This window comes from Gopherus flavomarginatus, chromosome 18 (genome assembly GCF_025201925.1).
Source record: "Gopherus flavomarginatus isolate rGopFla2 chromosome 18, rGopFla2.mat.asm, whole genome shotgun sequence".
In the NCBI taxonomy this organism is placed as follows: domain Eukaryota; kingdom Metazoa; phylum Chordata; order Testudines; family Testudinidae; genus Gopherus; species Gopherus flavomarginatus.
The window spans coordinates 845066-863467 of record NC_066634.1 but is presented as its reverse complement, the minus strand read 5'-3'; the positions used below and the strand labels follow the sequence as shown (position 1 = coordinate 863467).

General features: G+C 65.5%; 2 protein-coding genes across 2 annotated transcripts in view; both read left to right on the top strand.

Moving 5' to 3' along the window:
- The window catches only part of LOC127036476 (biglycan-like), a 19671-nt gene extending 7278 nt beyond the window's left edge, over positions 1-12393 (top strand). The window contains exons 2-8 of the mRNA XM_050927425.1: positions 633-880; positions 1456-1568; positions 2576-2789; positions 4584-4694; positions 7725-7818; positions 10602-10740; positions 12192-12393. Of these exons, the coding sequence (XP_050783382.1) occupies positions 633-880; positions 1456-1568; positions 2576-2789; positions 4584-4694; positions 7725-7818; positions 10602-10740; positions 12192-12389 (1117 nt within the window). The 3' untranslated portion in view covers positions 12390-12393. The remainder of the gene's footprint in view (positions 1-632; positions 881-1455; positions 1569-2575; positions 2790-4583; positions 4695-7724; positions 7819-10601; positions 10741-12191) is intronic.
- Positions 12394-17446: 5053 nt separating this feature from the next.
- LOC127036471 (plasma membrane calcium-transporting ATPase 3-like) overlaps positions 17447-18402 on the top strand; it is a 71812-nt gene continuing 70856 nt past the window's right edge. The window contains exon 1 of the mRNA XM_050927419.1: positions 17447-17483. The gene's annotated coding sequence lies outside the window, so the exon portion shown is untranslated. The remainder of the gene's footprint in view (positions 17484-18402) is intronic.

Genomic DNA, 18402 nt, shown 5'->3' with positions numbered 1-18402 from the left:
CCGAGAGGTCTCTGGTAGCCAGCACCCTGCTCCATCCCAGAGCCAGGCACAGCCCGGTGCCGGCTCAGGGGTCCCTGGAAACCAGCCCCCCTGCTCCACCCCAGAGAGCCAGCCACAGCCCAGCGGCCGGCCGAGGGTCTCTGGTAGCCAGCTCCCTGCTCCACCCCCAAGCCAACCGCAACCCGGCACCGGCCGAGGGGTCCCTGGAAACCAGCCTCCGCTCCACCCCCAAGCCAACCGCAAGCCCGGCACCGGCCGAGGGGTCCCTGGAAACCAGCCCTCCTGCTCCACCCCCAAGCCAACCGCAGCCCGGTGCCGGCTGAGGGGTCCCTGGTAGCCAGCTCCCTGCTCCTCCCAGACCCTTTGCGTGCCGGGCGCAGGGCCCCACGAAGCTTCCCCCCGCAACCCCAGAGCCAGCCGCATGTCGGCACCGGGCGAGGGGTCCCCAGATAACCAGCCCCCTGCCTCACCCCAGAGCCAGCTGCATGTCGGCACAGGACGAGAGGTCCCTTGAAACCAGCTCCCTTCTCCACCCTAGAGCCAGCCACAGCCTGGTGGGGCGAGGTGTCCCCAGCTAACTGGCCCCTGCCCCCATGCTCCCCCCTAACCCCATTCTCCCCTCTGGCCCCCAGCCCCACGATGCTGTGTGTGCTGCTCCTGGCGGTCCTGCTGGGCCTGGCCGGGGCCCTGCCCTTCGAGCAAACGGCCTTCTGGGATTTCTCCATGGACGAGGGCCCTGCCCTGCAGAACGACGAGGAGGCCTCGGGCATCTTCCCCACCTCTGGGGTCCCTGACTTCGAGGACGTCGTCACCACCTACGGGGGCCTGTGCCCGTTCGGCTGCCACTGTCACCTGCGGGTGGTGCAGTGCTCTGACCTGGGTACGCCCGGAGACTGGGGTTCCTGTCCCAGGAGTGGGAGGGTGTCTGGTGTTTAGAGCGGGGGGCGGGGGGCTGGGAGCCCAGGACTCCTGGGTTCTTTCCCCGCTCTGGGAGGGGAGTGGGAGCTGCTGGTTAGAGCAGGGGGGCTGGGGGCCAGGACTCCTGGGTTCTCTCCCGGCTCTGGGTGGGGAGTGGGGGGCTGGTGGTTAGAGCAGGGGGGCTGGGGGCCAGGACTCCTGGGTTCTCTCCCTGGCTCTGGGAGGGGAGTGCGGGCTGGTGATTAGAGCGGAGGAGGCTAGGAGCCAGGACTCCTGAGTTCTCTCCCTGGCTCTGGGAGGGTGGGGGGAGCTGGGAGCCAGGACTCCTGGGTTCTCTCCCTGGCTCTAGGAGGGTGGGGGGAGCTGGGAGCCAGAACTCCTGGGTTCTCTCCCCAGCTCTGGGAGGGAAGTGGGGTCAGTATATGGACTGTGAGTCTCTCCCCTGCAGGGGTGTCTCTGAATCCCAGTTTTGGGGGGGAAATTTGGGTTTCCCGGTGCCCCTGTCTCACCTGCCTCCTGCCCCATCTCTTCCCCCAGGCCTGAGAACGGTGCCCAAGGAAATCGGCCCCGACACAAAGCTGCTGGATCTGCAGAACAACCAGATCACGGAGCTGCGGCGGGACGACTTCAAGGGGCTGCATCACCTCTACGTGCGTCCCGCAACACCCCAGGGCCCTCCCCACAGTGCCCCCAGCCCTGCCCCACGGCCCTACCCCACAGCAACCCCCTGGCATGGACAGCGCCCCCGTCCCACAGCACCCCCTGCCCTGCCCCACAGCGCCCCCGGCACGGACAGTGCCCCCTGCTCCACAGTGCCCCCTGCCCTGCCCGACAGCGCCCCCTGTCCCACAGTGCCCATTGCCCTGCCCCACAGCACCCTCGGCATGGACAGTGCCCCCAGCCTCACAGCGCCCCCTGCCCTGCCCCATGTCCCTGCCCCACAGTGCCCCCGGCACGGACAGCGTCCCCTGCTCCACAGCGCCCCCTGCCCTGCCCCACGGCCCTGCCTCACAGCAACACCCTGGCAAGGACAGTGCTCCCAGCCTCACAGCACCCCCTGCCCTGCCCCACGTTCCTGCTCCACAGCTTCTCCGGCACGGACAGCGCCCCCTGCTCCACAGCGCCCCCTGCCCTGCCCCACGGTCCTGCCCCCAAGTGACCCCAGGCACGGACAGCGCCCCCTGTCCCACAGCGCCCCCTGCCCTGCCCCACGGTCCTGCCCCAAGTGCCCCCAGGCACGGACAGCGCCCCCTGTCCCACAGCGCCCCCTGCCCTGCCCCACGGCCCTGCCCCACAGCAACACCCTGGCAAGGACAGTGCTCCCAGCCTCACAGCACCCCCTGCCCTGCCCCACGTTCCTGCTCCACAGCTTCTCCGGCACGGACAGCGTCCCCTGCTCCACAGCGCCCCCTGCCCTGCCCCACGGTCCTGCCCCAAGTGCCCCCAGGCACGGACAGCGCCCCCTGTCCCCACAGCGCCCCCTGCCCTGCCCCACGGTCCTGCCCCAAGTGCCCCCAGGCACGGACAGCGCCCCCTGTCCCACAGCGCCCCCTGCCCTGCCCCACGACCCTGCCCTGCTTACAGCACCCCCTGCGGGTAGAGGCCGGTACTGCAGCCTCCAGCTGGCTTTGTAACCCTTGTGTGTCTCCGCCCGCAGGCCCTGGTCCTGGTGAACAACAAGATCTCGCGGGTGCACGAAAAGGCCTTCAGCCCCCTGCACCGGCTGCAGAAACTCTACATCTCCAAGAACCTGCTGGCCGAGATCCCGGCAAACCTGCCGCCCTCCCTGGTCGAGCTCCGCATCCACGACAACAAGATCCGCAAGGTGCCCAAGGACGTCTTCAAGGGGCTCGCCAACATGAACTGCATCGGTGAGGACAGGGACGCCAGGCCCATCGCTCCGGCATCCCGCCTGCCAGGGGCTCAGCTACCTCGGCATCCCGCCTGCCAGCCCATCGCCCCGGCATCCCACCTGCCAGGGGCTCAGCTACCCCGGCATCCCGCCTGCCAGCCCATCGCCCCGGCATCCCGCCTGCCAGGGGCTCAGCTACCCCAGCATCCCGCCTGCCAGCCCATCACCCCGGCACCACGCCTGCCAGCCCATCGCCCCGGCATCCCGCCTGCCAGGAGCCCAGCTTCCCCGGCATCCCGCCTGCCAGCCCATCGCCCCGGCATCCCGCCTGCCAGGGGCTCAGCTACCCCAGCATCCCGCCTGCCAGCCCATCACCCTGGCATCCCGCCTGCCAGCCCATCACCCCGGCACCACGCCTGCCAGCCCATCGCCCCGGCATCCCACCTGCCAGGGGCTCAGCTAGCCCGGCACCACGCCTGACAGCCCATCGCCCCGGCATCCCGCCTGCCAGCCCATTGCCCCGGCATACGGCCTGCCAGGAGCCCAGCTTCCCTGGCATCCCACCTGACAGCCCATCACTCCGGCATCCCGCCTGCCAGCCCATCGCCCCGGCATCCAGCCTGCCAGGAGCCCAGCTTCCCTGGCATCCCACCTGCCAGCCCATTGCCCCGGCACCCTGCCTGCCAACCCATTGCCCCGGCACCCTGCCTGCCAGCCCATCGCCCCGGCATCCAGCCTGCCAGGGGCCCAGCTACCCCGGCATCCCGCCTGCCAGCCCATCGCCCCAGCATCCTGCCTGTCAGGAGCCCAGCTTCCCCGGCATCCCGCCTGCCAGGGGCTCAGCTACCCCGGCATCCCGCCTGCTAGCCCATCACCCCGGCACCACGCCTGCCAGCCCATCGCCCCGGCATCCAGCTGCCAGGGGCCCAGCTTCTCCGGCATCCCGCCTGCCAGCCCATCGCCCCGGCATCCCGCCTGCCAGGGGCTCAGCTTCTCCGGCATCCCGCCTGCCAGCCCATCGCCCCGGCATCCTGCCTGCCAGGAGCCCAGCTTCCCCGGCATCCTGCCTGCCAGGGGCTCAGCTACCCCGGCATCCCGCCTGCCAGCCCATCACCCCGGCACCACGCCTGCCAGCCCATCGCCCCGGCATCCAGCCTGCCAGGAGCCCAGCTTCCCCGGCATCCCGCCTGCCAGCCCATTGCCCCGGCATCCCGCCTGCCAGGGGCTCAGCTACCCCGGCATCCCGCCTGCCAGCCCATCGCCCCGGCATCCCGCCTGCCAGGGGCTCAGCTACCCCAGCATCCCGCCTGCCAGCCCATCGCCCCGGCATCCTGCCTGCCAGGAGCCCAGCTTCCCCGGCATCCTGCCTGCCAGGGGCTCAGCTACCCCGGCATCCCGCCTGCCAGCCCATCACCCCGGCACCACGCCTGCCAGCCCATCGCCCCGGCATCCAGCCTGTCAGGGGCCCAGCTTCCCCGGCATCCCGCCTGCCAGCCCATCACCCCGGCACCACGCCTGCCAGCCCATCGCCCCGGCATCCAGCCTGCCAGGGGCTCAGCTACCCCGGCATCCCGCCTGCCAGCCCATCACCCCGGCACCACGCCTGCCAGCCCATCGCCCCGGCATCCAGCCTGTCAGGGGCCCAGCTTCCCCGGCATCCCGCCTGCCAGCCCATCGCCCTGGCATCCCGCCCAACCCTGATTACGGGCGCCCCCTGCCCTGCTGCCCACCCCCCAGTGCCTGCCCCTGACTGCCAGGGGAGAGTGCTCCCTGGTGGATGAGCTGTGGGTGACTCCGGTCTCTCTGCCCCCAGAGATGGGGGGCAACCCCCTGGAGAACAGCGGATTCGAACCCGGCGCCTTCGACGGCCTGAAGCTCAACTATCTGCGCATCTCAGAGGCCAAACTGACGGGTGTCCCCAAAGGTAAGTGCCCCCCAGCCCCCCAGCCTGCCCCCCAGCCCCCTGCTCTTCCTCCAACCCCTCAACCTGCCCCCAGCCCCCTGCTCTTCCCCCAAACTCCCAGCCCCCTGCTCTTCCCCCAAACCCCCAGCCCCCCAGCCTGCCCCCCAGCCCCCTGCTCTTCCTCCAACCCCTCAACCTGCCCCCAGCCCCCTGCTCTTCCCCCAAACCCCTAGCCCCCCAGCCTGCCCCCAGCCCCCTGCTCTTCCTCCAACCCCTCAACCTGCCCCCAGCCCCCTGCTCTTCCCCCAAACCCCCAGCCCCCCAGCCTGCCCCCCAGCCCCCTGCTCTTCCTCCAACCCCCCAACCTGCCCCCAGCCCCCTGCTCTTCCCCCAAACTCCCAGCCCCTCAGCCTGCCCCCCAGCCCCCTGCTCTTCCTCCAACCCCTCAACCTGCCCCCAGCCCCCTGCTCTTCCCCCAAACCCCCAGCCCCCTGCTCTTCCCCCAAACCCCCAGCCCCCCAGCCTGCCCCCCAGCCCCCTGCTCTTCCTCCAACCCCCCAACCTGCCCCCAGCCCCCTGCTCTTCCCCCAAACTCCCAGCCCCCCAGCCTGCCCCCAGCCCCCTGCTCTTCCTCCAACCCCTCAACCTGCCCCCAGCCCCCTGCTCTTCCCCCAAACCCCCAGCCCCCTGCTCTTCCCCCAAACTCCCAGCCCCCCAGCCTGCCCCCCAGCCCCTGCTCTTCCTCCAACCCCTCAACCTGCCCCCAGCCCCCTGCTCTTCCCCCAAACCCCTAGCCCCCCAGCCTGCCCCCAGCCCCCTACTCTTCCCCCAAACTCCCAGCTCCCCAGCCTGTCCCCCAGCCCCCTGCTCTTCCTCCAACCCCCCAACCTGCCCCCAGCCCCCTGCTCTTCCCCCAAACCCCAGCCCCCCAGCCTGCCCCCCAGCCCCCTGCTCTTCCTCCAAACCCCCAGCCCCCCCAGCCTGCCCTCCAGAACCCTGCTCTTCCCCCAAACCCCAAGCCCCCCAGCCTGCCCCCCAGCCCCCTGCTCTTCCTCCAACCCCCCAACCTGCCCCTAGCTCCCTGCTCTTCCCCAAACTCCCAGCCCCCCAGCCTGCCCCCCAGCCCCCTGCTCTTCCCTCCAACCCCCCAACCTGCCCCCAGCCCCCTGCTCTTCCCCCAAACCCCCAGCCCCCCAGCCTGCCCCCCAGCCCCCTGCTCTTCCTCCAAACCCCCAGCCCCCCAGCCTGCCCCCCAGCCCCCTGCTCTTCCTCCAAACCCCCAGCCCCCCAGCCTGCCCTCCAGAACCCTGCTCTTCCCCCAAACCCCCTGCCCCCCAGCCTGCCCCCCAGCCCCCTGCTCTTCCTCCAACCCCCCAACCTGCCCCTAGCTCCCTGCTCTTCCCCCAAACTCCCAGCCCCCCAGCCTCCCCCCCAGCCCCCTGCTCTTCCTCCAACCCCCCAACCTGGCCCCCAGCACCCTGCTCTTCCCCCAAACCCCCAACCTGCCCCCAGCCTGCCCCCCAGCCCCCTGCTCTTCCTCCAAACCCCCAACCTGCCCCCAGCACCCTGCTCTTCCTCCAACCCCCCAACCTGCCCCCAGCTCCCTGCTCTTCCCCCAAACCCCCAGCCCCCCAGCCTGCCCCCCAGCCCCCTGCTCTTCCTCCAACCCCCCAACCTGCCCCCAGCTCCCTGCTCTTCCCCCAAACTCCCAGCCCCCTGCTCTTCCCCCAAACCCCCAGCCCCCCAGCCTGCCCCCAGCTCCCTGCTCTTCCCCCAAACTCCCAGCCCCCTGCTCTTCCTCCAACCCCCCAGCCTGCCCCCAGCCCCCTGCCCTTCCCCCAAACTCCCAGCCCCCCAGCCTGCCCCCCAGCCCCCTGCTCTTCCCCCAAATCCTCAGCCTGCCCCCAGCCTGCCCCCCAGCCCCCTGCTCTTCCCCCAAACTCCCAGCCCCCCAGCCTGCCCCCCAGCCCCCTGCTCTTCCCCCAAGCTCCCAGCCCCCCAGCCTGCCCCCCAGACCCCACTCTTCCCCCAGCCCCCCAACCTGCCCCCAGCCTCCTGCTCTTCCCCCAAACTCCCAGCCCCCCAGCCTGCCCCCCAGCCCCCTGCTCTTCCTCCAACCCCCCAACCTGCCCCCAGCCCCCTGCTCTTCCCCCAAACTCCCAGCCCCCCAGCCTGCCCCCCAACCCCCTGCTCTTCCCCCAAACCCCCAACCTGCCCCCAGCCCCCTGCTCTTCCCCCAAACTCCCAGCCCCCCAGCCTGCCCCCCAGCCCCCTGCTCTTCCTCCAACCCCCCAACCTGCCCCCAGCCCCCTGCTCTTCCCCCAAACTCCCAGCCCCCCAGCCTGCCCCCCCAGCCCCCTGCTCTTCCTCCAACCCCCCAACCTGCCCCCAGCCCCCTGCTCTTCCCCCAAACTCCCAGCCCCCCAGCCTGCCCCACAGCCCCCTGCTCTTCCTCTAACCCCCAACCTGCCCCCTGCCCCCTGCTCTTCCCCCAACCCCCCAGCCCCCCAGCCTGGCCCCCATTCCCCTGCTCTTCCCCCACTCCCCCAGCCTGCCCCACAGCCCCCTGCTCTTCCCCCAACCCCCAGCCCCCCAGCCTGCCCCACAGCCCCCTGCTCTTTCCCAACCCCCCCAACCTGCCCTCCAGCCCCCTGCTCTTCCCCTAACCTCCCAACCCCCCAGCCTGATCCCCAGCCCTCTGCTCTTCCTCCACCCTCCACAGCCCTCCGGCCTCCCCACAGCCCCCTGCTCTTCCTCCCCACGCAGCCCCTCAGCCTGCCCCCTCCCATGTCTGGGACCCCCTGAATCCAGTTCAGAGACAGCCCCCTCTGGCTGGGACCCCCCACTCCCTGGAGCACTGGGACCCCTCAGGTCAGGGCATCAGAGCCCCCACTGCACCCCACTCCCCCCGCACAATATCCCCCCGATCGAACCCAGCTCCTCCCACACCCCTGGGATCCTCCTGAGTCTGCCCTGCATGTAACCTGCCCCTGGCTCCCAGCCCACGCAGGCATCTGGGGGCCCCACTGACCCGCCTTCTCTGCCCCCCAGACCTGCCCGAGACCCTGAACGAGCTGCACCTGGATCACAACAAAATCCAGGCCATTGAGCTGGAAGATCTGATCCGCTACGGGAGGCTGAGCAGGTAAGCGCCCTTGGCCCCACACTGCCCTCTGCCCCTGCCCCCCGACTGCCTCCCCACTGGCCCCCAGCTGCCCCCCGACTGCCTCCTGCTTCCTGACTGCCTCCCCACTGGCCCCCAACTGCCCCCCAACTGCCTCCTGCCCCCCAACTACCCCCCGACTGTCTCCTGCCCCCCAACTGCCCCCAACTGCCCCCCCACTGCCTCCTGCCTCCTGACTGCCTCCCCACTGGCCCCCAACTGCCCCCTGACTGCCTCCTGCCCCCCCAACTACCCCCCGACTGTCTCCTGCCCCCCGACTGCTCCAACTGCCCCCCAACTGCCTCCTGACTGCCTCCTGCCCCCCAACTGCCCCCCGACTGCCCCCTGCCTCCTGACTGCCTCCTGCCCCAACTGCCCCCCGACTGCCCCCTGCCTCCTGACTGCCTCCCCACTGGCCCCCAACTGCCCCCTGACTGCCTCCTGCCCCCCAACTGCCCCCCGACTGCCCCCTGCCTCCTGACTGCCTCCTGCCCCAACTGCCCCCCGACTGCCCCCGACTGCCTCCTGCCTCCTGACTGCCTCCCCACTGGCCCCCAACTGCCCCTGACTGCCTCCTGACTGCCCCTGCCCCCCAACTGCCTCCTGCCCCCCAACTGCCCCAACTGCCCCCTGACTGCCTCCTGCCTCCAGACTGCCCCCCGACTGCCTCCTGCCCCCCAACTGCCCCCCAACTGCCCCTGGCCCCCCCGATCCACTATGGGAAGCTGTCCAGGTAACAGTCCCCCACTGGCCCCCAGGCCCCCATAAATAGCTTCACATGGTCCAGCCACTGCAGGGACCCACAGAGCCCCACGGCGTGAAGTGGGGAGAGTCGCCTGCCTCCATCTGTCCCCCAGACATCGCAGGTACACTACCCCCTTCCTAGCCCCCATAGATACCCCACTCCTCTGCCTGTTCCCCATAGATACCCCACCTCCTGCCCAGCCCCACCCCATAGCAACGCCTCCCCCTGCCTGTTCCCCAGATACCCCACCCCTCTGCCCAGCCCCAACCCCATAGATACCCCACCCCCTGCCCAGCCCCCATAGATAACCCACCCCATAGATAGCCCTCCCCCTGCCCAGCCCCCATAGATACCCCACCCCTCTGCCCAGCCCCCACCCCATAGATACCCGACCCCCTGCCCAGCCCCCATAGATACCCCACCCCATAGATAGCCCTCCCCCTGCCCAGCCCCCATAGATACCCCACCCCTCTGCCCAGCCCCCACCCCATAGATACCCCACCTCCTGCCCAGCTCCACCCCATAGATACCCCACCCCCTGCCCAGCCCCCATAGATACCCCACCCCATAGATACCCCACCCCTCTGTCTGTTACCCATAGATAGCCCACCTCCTGCCCAGCCCCACCCCATAGTTACCCCACCCCCTGCCTGTTCCCCATAGATACCCCACCTCCTGCCCAGCCCCACCCCATAGCAACCCCTCCCCCTGCCTGTTCCCCATAGATACCTCACCACTCTGCCCAGCTCCCACCCCATAGATACCCCACCCCCTGCCCAGCCCCCATAGATACCCCACCCCATAGATACCCCACCCCTCTGCCTGTTCCCCATAGATACCCCACCCCCTGCCCAGCCCCACCCCATAGCAACCCCTCCCCTTGCCTGTTCCCCATAGATACCCCACCCCTCTGCCCAGCTCCCACCCCATAGATACCCCACCCCCTGCCCAGACCGCATAGATACCCCACTCCTCCGCCCAGCTCCCACCCCATAGATACCCCACCCCCTGCCCAGCCCCACCCCATAGGTACCCCTCCCCCTGCCTGTTCCCCATAGATACCCCACCCCTCTGCCCAGCCCCCCACCCCATAGATACCCCACCTCTCCGCCCAGCTCCCACCCGATAGATACCCCACCCCCTGCCCAGACCGCATAGATACCCCACCTCTCTGCCCAGCTCCCACCCCAGATACCCCACCCCTCTGCCTGTTCCCCATACATACGCCACATCTCTGCCCAGCCCCAACCACATAGATACCCCACCCCTCTGCCCAGCCCCACCCCATAGATACCACATCCCCTGCCTGTTCCCCATAGATACCCCACCCCTCTGCCCAGCCCCCACCCCATAGATACCCCACCCCCTGCCTGTTCCCCATAGATACTCCCCTCCTCTGCCCAGCCCCCACCCCATAGATACCCCACCCCCTGCCTGTTCCCCATAGATACCCCACCTCTCTGCCCAGCCCCCACCCCATAGATACCGCACCCCCTGCCTGTTCCCCATAGATACCCCACCCCTCTGCCCAGCCCCAACCCCATAGATACCCCATCCCCTGCCCAGACTGCATAGCTACCCCACCCCTCTGCCCAGCCCCCACCCCATAAATACCCAACCCCTCTGCGCAGTCCCACCCCATAGATACCCCACCCCCTGCCTGTTCCCCATAGATACCCCACCTCTCTGCCCAGCCCCCAATCCATAGCTACCCCACCCCCTGCCTGTTCCCCATAGATACCCCACCCCCTGCCCAGACCCCATAGATACCCCACCTCTCTGCCCAGCCCCCACCCCATAGATACCCCACCCCCTGCCTGTTCCCCATAGATACTCCACCCCTCTGCCCAGCCCCCACCCCATAGATACCCCACCCCCTGCCTGTTCCTCATAGATACCCCACCTCTCTGCCCAGCCCCCACCCCATAGATACCCCACCCCCTGCCTGTTCCCCATAGATACCCCACCCCTCTGCCCAGCCCCCACCCCTCTGTCCATCCATCTCCCGCTCTCTGCGCAGGCTGGGACTGGGGCACAACGCCATCCGGATGATTGAGAACGGGAGCTTGGCCTTCGTCCCGGCGCTCCGGGAGCTGCACCTCGACCACAACCGGCTCTCCCGCGTGCCCTCCGGGCTGCCTGGCCTCCGCTTCCTGCAGGTGAGGCAAGGGGGCCTGGGCCCTCCCACCCCAGGGCTGGGGCGCCCCCCGTGGCAGGATCTCGTCTCTGGGCCCCCAGGGGTGGAGGGCAATAGGGGCAGAGGGGCTTATGGGAAAATCTCCCCCTCCCTTCCCACAAGACTGAGGGAGCCCCCCATGAACCCCTCTCTCACCTCCCTCTGATGTGGGGGCTTGGGGGCTCTGGGGGGGCTGTCTAAACTCTGCTGTTCAGTCCCCACTCTCCCTTCCCCCAGGTGGGCATTAGGGGGGTTATGGTGTGGGATCTGTGGTTTTGGGGGGCTGTAGGGAAAACTGAGGGGTTCTGGGGAGTTGGGCTGGGAGGGTTGGGGGTGCTGGGGGGATGTGACGGGGAGTCTGGGGGGTGATGGGTGCTAGCTGACCCCCTGTCATGGTACAATTCCCCACTCTGAACCGTAGCGTCCAAAAGTTGGGGTACCAGCATGAATTCCTCTAAGCTCAATTACCAGCTTAGAACCTGTAGCGCTGCCACCAACCAGGAATTCCAGTGCCTGATACACTCTGGTCCCCCCAAAACCTGGCCCGGGGACCCCCAAGACCCAGACTTTCTGGATCTTACCACAAGGAAAGTAAACCCTTTCCCTCACCATTGCCTCTCCCAGACTTCCCCTCCCTGGGTTACCCTGGAAGGTCACTGTGATTCAAACTCCTTGAATCTCAAAACAGAGAGGAAAATCCACCTTCCCCCCTCCTTCTCTCTCCCCCTCCCAGACTCTCCCTGAGAGAGATAGTAATCCGAACACAGAGAGAAATTAACCTCTCTCTCCCCCTTCCCTCCTTTCTCCCCACCATTTCCCTGGTGAATCCAGACTCCGTCCCCTGGGGTCTCACACCAGAATAAAGAAAAACAATCAGGTTCTTAAACAAGAAAAACTTTTAATTAAAGAAAGAAAAAACAGTAAAAATTATCTTTGTAAATTGAAGATGGAATATGTTACAGGGTCTTTCAGCTATAGACACTGGGAATACCCTCCCAGCCTAAGGATACAAGTACAAAGTAAAATCCTTCCAGCCAAATACACATTTGCAAATAAAGAAAACAAACATAAGCCTAACTCGCCTTATCTACCTAGTACTCACTATTCTGGATCTATAAGAGCCTGTATCGGAGAGATTGGAGAGAAACCTGGTTGCACGTCTGGTCCCTCTGAGCCCCCAGAGTGAACAACAACCGAACACTAACAGCACACACACAAACACAAACTAACAGCGCACACACAAACACAAACTAACAGCGCACACACAAACTTCCCTCCCTCAAGATTTGAAAGTCTCCTGTCCCCTGATTTCTCCTCTGCTCAGGTGACAGCCAGGCTCACTGATCTTGTTAACCCTTTCCAGGCAAAGAGATATAAAGTACTTCTGTTCTATTAACTTTTCTTATCTGTTTATGACACCCCCCCTCCCCCCAGGTGGTGTACCTGCATGCCAATGACATCACGCAGGTGGGGGTGAACGATTTCTGCCCCGTGGGGTTCGGGGTGAAGCGAGCCTATTACAACGGAATCAGCCTCTTCGGGAACCCCGTGCCCTACTGGGAGGTGCAGCCGGCTGCCTTCCGCTGCGTCACCGACCGCCTGGCCATCCAGTTCGGCAACTACAAGAAATGAGTGGGCCGGGGGGGGAGCCGGGGGAGGGGGAGGGGAGGGGGAATAGAAGGGGGCAGCAGGGGGGCTGGGGGTGCAGGGAAACCAGAGGCCTCTTGGGTCCAGCGCTGGGCCCCATTATCTGCCATGCTGGGGGGGCTCCATGCCATGGGGAGCAGTTCTAGGGCAGCTGCTCCCCGCAGCAGCGGCACCTCGGTTCTGCATTGTCCCCATTGGCAGTGACTCAGTAACCCATGGAGGGTCGGGGGGCAGGTGGGGCCCCAGCCATGTAGCTTCAAAGCACATGCCCCAGTGTTGGCAGGATCAGGGCCACTGGGATCTTACTGCCAATCCTTGAAAAGTTTGCCAACCCCTCCCCCCAAAACTACCCCCGGGACCGTTTGCCCCCCAAATCATGACAACAGAGTGAGAAGGTTGAGGGTTTGGCCCCAAACAGGTTAGGATTTTGCAACTGGGGTGGGGGGAAGGCCCCGAAATGTGACAAAATCTCGCAAGAGAATTGCAAACACATCGACAAAGAAAATCTTGAAACCATCGGAGAGAAAATGTTGAGGGGAAATGGAGAAAATTTGTAACAATTGTGGCAACAAAACCCCAAAAATCTTCGCACATAGCTTGCATGCGCCCGCAGGAAACGAGGTTGGAACCCAAAGCCATGGCGAATGTTGCACCTTTTTTTGGAAACACGTTTGCATGAATGTTTTGCCCTAAAAGCGTCATGGAAGACATAGTAAAAATTTTGCAAGAAACTTCTTGCCACATTTGCATGAAAATTTAAGAAAAGATTGAAAAAAAAGAAAGTCATGAAGAAAAGTGCAGAAATGTTGCAAGACAATTTGTAATACATTTGCACAGACATGCATGAGCTTTGCAACAACAACAAAAAATCACTCCATAATTTTGAATGAAAATCCAAGAACATTTTACCCCCAAAAAATTAAAATTTGCTTTATAGTACAAAAGCATTCTGCAAAAAAGTCCTTGGGAAATCTGCAAAAGAAAATGTATAGATTTGCATGAAAAAGGAAAAAATTGCTAATGCTGTCATGCAGAAAATGGCAAATATTTTGAAAAAAATCTTTAATACATTTGTATGAAAACGCATGACAGTTTTGCAAAAACAAGTTATTAACTTGGCAATAAAATGCAAGAAAGTCACAGAGAAAATTGCAAACATTTATTTAAAAAATATTTGGAAATTTGCATGAAAACTCAAACATATGCACAAAATGGCACCCCCCCAAAAGTCAAGAAGAAAACTGAAAACTTTTTGAAAAATAAATATTAAACGCAATCTGTAACAATTTACAAGAAAAAGTCATCATGAAAATTCTGGACAAAATTTGCTAGTAATCACTGAAAATATTGCAAAACGTGGCCGAAGATCGTGCAAAATGTGCATCACGACTTGTGAAAATTTTGCAAAGGCTGAAATGTGGAAAAGATATGACAAAATCATGCAAAACTGTTGCAAAAACACCCCGACCCCAAGTGGCAAACATTTTGCATACAAAGCACGCTCCATTTTCACTAATTAGTGCAAATATTTCCCTCTAAATTCTCCGATACGCGTGTGCACAACTCCTTGGAAGATCTGTACCAATCTCGCAAGCCACCAGAATTTGCAGCCCTGCATCTTTGAAGACCCTCGGGGGCATGGGCGTGAAATTTCCTGCTTTGCACAAGTTTGCTGCCTCCTGCTTCTTGTTCCCAAAATGCAGGGGCGGGGCCCCGCTCCAGCCATGCTCCTTGACACATGCCAGTGCTTGCACGACCCGATTCCGTCCCGCTGCAGCCAAGTTTTGGTGGGACGGGGGTGCAGGGGGGCCAGGACCCTGCCAGGCAATGGGGAGAGTGCACCCCCCAGGGCGGGGGGCTAACCGGCCAGGGATGATCCTGCTGGGTACATGTAGCATGGGGTGCCTAGCGGCTCCCCACCATCCTGAGAGTTCATGCCACCCCCTTGGTGCCCAACCCCCAAGCCCTGGATTTCCACTGCGCCCCGGGCCTGGGCATGTGGGCGTGGGACCAGGACCCCCGGGCACCCCGACCTGCGAGCCGATGCCCCCCCCACGGTTGTGACTGGGTGTGTAAAGTCGTGTGCAATAGAAATGTCGAGAACGGCGGCTAATAAAAGTTAGCGTTGGGTTCAGCTGCGCCGCCTGAATGGTGTGTGTGGGCCTGTGGGAGCGGGACAGGGGCCTGTCCCCTCTAGGGGGTGCTGGCTCCCCCCCAGCCCTGTATCCTTCCCCCATCCCCCCCACGGCCCTGTATCCCTCCCTCCTGCTGTCCCCCCCAGCCCTGTATCCTTCCCCCATCCCCCCACGGCCAGGTATCCCTCCCTCCCGCCGTTCCCCCCCAGCCCTGTATCCTTCCCCCATCCCCCCACGGCCCTGTATCCCTCCCTCCTTCCGTCCCCCCCAGCCCTGTATCCTTCCTCCCATCCCCCCACGGCCCTGTATCTCTCCCTCCCTCCATCCCCCCCAGCCCGGTATCCTTCCCTCCCGCCGTCCCCCCCAGCCCTGTATCCTTCCCCCATCCCCCCACGGCCCTGTATCCCTCCCTCCCTCCGTCCCCCCCAGCCCTGTATCCTTCCCCCATCCCCCCACGGCCCTGTATCCCTCCCTCCCTCCGTCCCCCCCAGCCCTGTATCCTTCCCCCATCCCCCCCACGGCCCTGTATCCCTCCCTCCTTCCGTCCCCCCCAGCCCTGTATCCTTCTCCCATCCCCCCACGGCCCTGTATCTCTCCCTCCCTCCATCCCCCCCAGCCCGGTATCCTTCCCTCCCGCCGTCCCCCCCAGCCCTGTATCCTTCCCCCATCCCCCCACGGCCAGGTATCCCTCCCTCCCTCCGTCCCCCCCAGCCCTGTATCCTTCCCCCATCCCCCCACGGCCCTGTATCCCTCCCTCCTTCCGTCCCCCCTGCTGCCCCCCCAGCCCTGTATCCTTCCCCCATCCCCCCACGGCCCTGTATCCCTCCCTCCCTCCATCCCCCTCAGCCCTGTATCCTTCCCCCCATCCCTGTATCCCTCCTTCCGTCCCCCCCATCCCTGTATCCTTCCCCCCATCCCCCCACGGCCCTGTATCCCTCCCTCCCTCCCTCCATCCCCCCCATCCCTGTATCCTTCCCCCCATCCCCCCATGGCCCTGTATCCCTCCCTCCTTCCGTCCCCCCTGCTGCCCCCCCAGCCCTGTATCCTTCCCCCATCCCCCCACGGCCCTGTATCCCTCCCTCCTTCCATCCCCCCACAGTCCTGTATCCTTCCCCCATCCCCCCTAGCCCTGTGTCCTTTCCCCATTTCCCCCCTATCGCTTTCTCTCTACCTCTCCCCCGTCTGTCCCTGTGTCCTGCTCCATGACTCCCCTTCCCAATTTCTAGCCACCTGCCACCTTTATTCCCCTCTGTCCCCCCTCCCCCACCCGCAGCCCAGTTCCTCTCCAGAGCAGGGAGTCCCAGTAATTCACATGGTGATGGGGGGGGGGCCCTGGGTCCATGGCTGATGTGGGGGTCCCCTGGATCCATGGCTGATGGGGGGTCCTCTGGGTCCCAGGCCGATGGGGGGTCCCCTGGGTCCATGGCTGATGGGGGTCCCCCAGGTCCCAGGCCAATGGGGGTTCCCCGGGTCCCAGGCTGATGGGGGTCCCCCGGGTCCATGGCTGATGGGGGCTCCCCTGGGTACATGGCTGATGGGGGGGATCCCCTGGGTCCAGGGCTGATGGGGGGGTCCTCTGGGTCCCAGGCTGATGGGGGTCCCCCAGGTCCCAGGCCAATGGGGGTTCCCGGGTCCCAGGCTGATGGGGGCTCCCTTGGGTCCATGGCTGATGGGGGTCCCTTGGGTCCCAGGCCGATGGGGTCTCCCGGGTCCATGGCTGATGGGGGTCCTCTGGGTCCCAGGCTGATGTAGGTGTCCCCTGGGTCCATGGCTGATGGGGTGGTCCCCGGGTCCCAGGCTGATGGGGGCTCCCTTGGGTCCATGGCTGATGGGGGTCCCTTGGGTCCCAGGCCGATGGGGTCTCCCGGGTCCATGGCTGATGGGGGTCCTCTGGGTCCCAGGCTGATGTAGGGGTCCCCTGGGTCCATGGCTGATGGGGTGGTCCCCGGGTCCCAGGCTGATGGGGAGGTCCTCTGGGTCCCAGGCCAATGGGGGGTCCCCTGGGTCCATAGCTGATGGGGGTCTCCCGGGTCCCAGGCCGATGGGAGGGTCCCCTGGGTCCCAGGCCGATGGGGGGTTCCCCTGGGTCCATGGCTGATGGGGGGTCCTCTGAGTCCCAGGCTGATGTGGGGGTCCCCTGGGTCCATGGCTGATGGGGGAGGTCCTCTGGGTCCATGGCTGGTGGGGGTCCCGCAGGTCCCAGACTGATGGGGGTTCCCCGGGTCCCAGGCTGATGGGGGGTCCCCTGGGTCCATAGCTGATGGAGATCTCTCGGGTTCCAGGCCGATGGGAGGGTCCCCCGGGTCCCAGGCCGATGGGGGTCCCCTGGGTCCATGGCTGATGAAGGGGGTCCTCTGGGTCCATGGCTGATGAGGGTCCCCCGGGTCCCAGGCCGATGGGGGGGTTCCCTGGGTCCATGGCTGATGGGAGGGTCCCCTGGGTCCCAGGCCGATGGGGGGTCCCCTGGGTCCATGGCTGATGGGGGGGTTCCCCGGGTCCCAGGCCGATAGGGGGCTGCCCTTGCGGTCACTGCAAGACACTAGGGGGCGCTATTTTGCTGGCGGGGGGGCCAAGTATCCATCCTTCCATGCCCCCTCCCCGCGCCGGCCGTGCCTGGGGGGTCCCTGCCCTCTCCCTCCCGGGGCGGGGGGGGGTGGGAGGCGGAAGGATCGGGCCTGTCCTCGGCCTCCGCTGCCGCTGTCACCTGCTCCTCCCCCCGCCCCCCCCCCCCCATCGCTGCCGGAGCATCTGGAGCAGCCCGAGCACCGACCGCTCCATCGATGCAGCATGTGAAGCCGGGCGGGGATCCCGGAGCCTGCAGAGGCCTCAGCCCCACGGGCCCCCCCGCGCCGCGCCGCGCCGCCCCGCCCCGCCCCACGGCCGTGGGGGAGCCAGGAGCGGCCCCCCCGCCCCCCCAGCCCCGCGCCGGCTGCAGCATGGCCTGGTGAGTCGCCGCCCTCCGCTCTTCTCTCGGGTGCGAATTCGGGGGGGAGGGCGCCCGGATTGGGGACCCCCCGGCAGGGCGGATGGATCTGCAGGGGCTGGGGGGCGGTGCAGAACCCCCCCTCCCGCAGCGCCCATATTCCGTGTCCGGTGCAGAGATGCTGGGGGGGGGGGGATGGGCTGTTCACTGCAGAGCTGCCTGCAGGAGGGGGTTGGGGGGGCGACTATTGCAGTGGGGGGGCGGACAGAAATCCCTTGTTGCGAGGGTCGGCAGGTTGCAATGACACCTCTCCCCCGCAGTTCATAATTCTCCAAACCTGCCCCCCCCATTGCATCTCATTCCCCCCCACCCCCGGCTGGCATGGCAGGTCTGTCACACACCCTCCGGTAGAGCCCCCCCTCCCCCCATCGCAGTGGGGTCGTTAGCAGAGCTTTATTGGCAAAGCCCCTTCAGAGCCGGCCGGGGTGTCAGAGGGGGGTGCTGAGAACTAGGGGGGCAGCAGTGTTTCATAGCCAGCAAGGGTCCCCCCCCCCACTGCAGCACAATCGCTCCTGCAGTCAGTGCGGGGTTGGGGGCTCTGGCTTCGGCCCAACACCCCCAGTGCCTGGAGAAACGGCTCAAGGGGCCTGCCACAAAGCTAGACCCCCCCCGTTTTCTGGCCAATGGGCTCAGAGAATCCCTGGAAAAGAGGGAGGGAGGGAGAGCTGAATATGGTGTAGTGGGGGGGGTGGATGGATGGATGGCGGTATGGGGGAATGGATGGATGGATGGATGGAGGTATGGGGGTGTATGTATGGATGGATGGATGGATGGCGGTATGGGGGTGTATGGATGGATGGATGGCGGTATGGAGGGGTGGATGGATGGATGGATGGATGGAGGTATGGGGGTGTATGGATGGATGGATGGCGGTATGGAG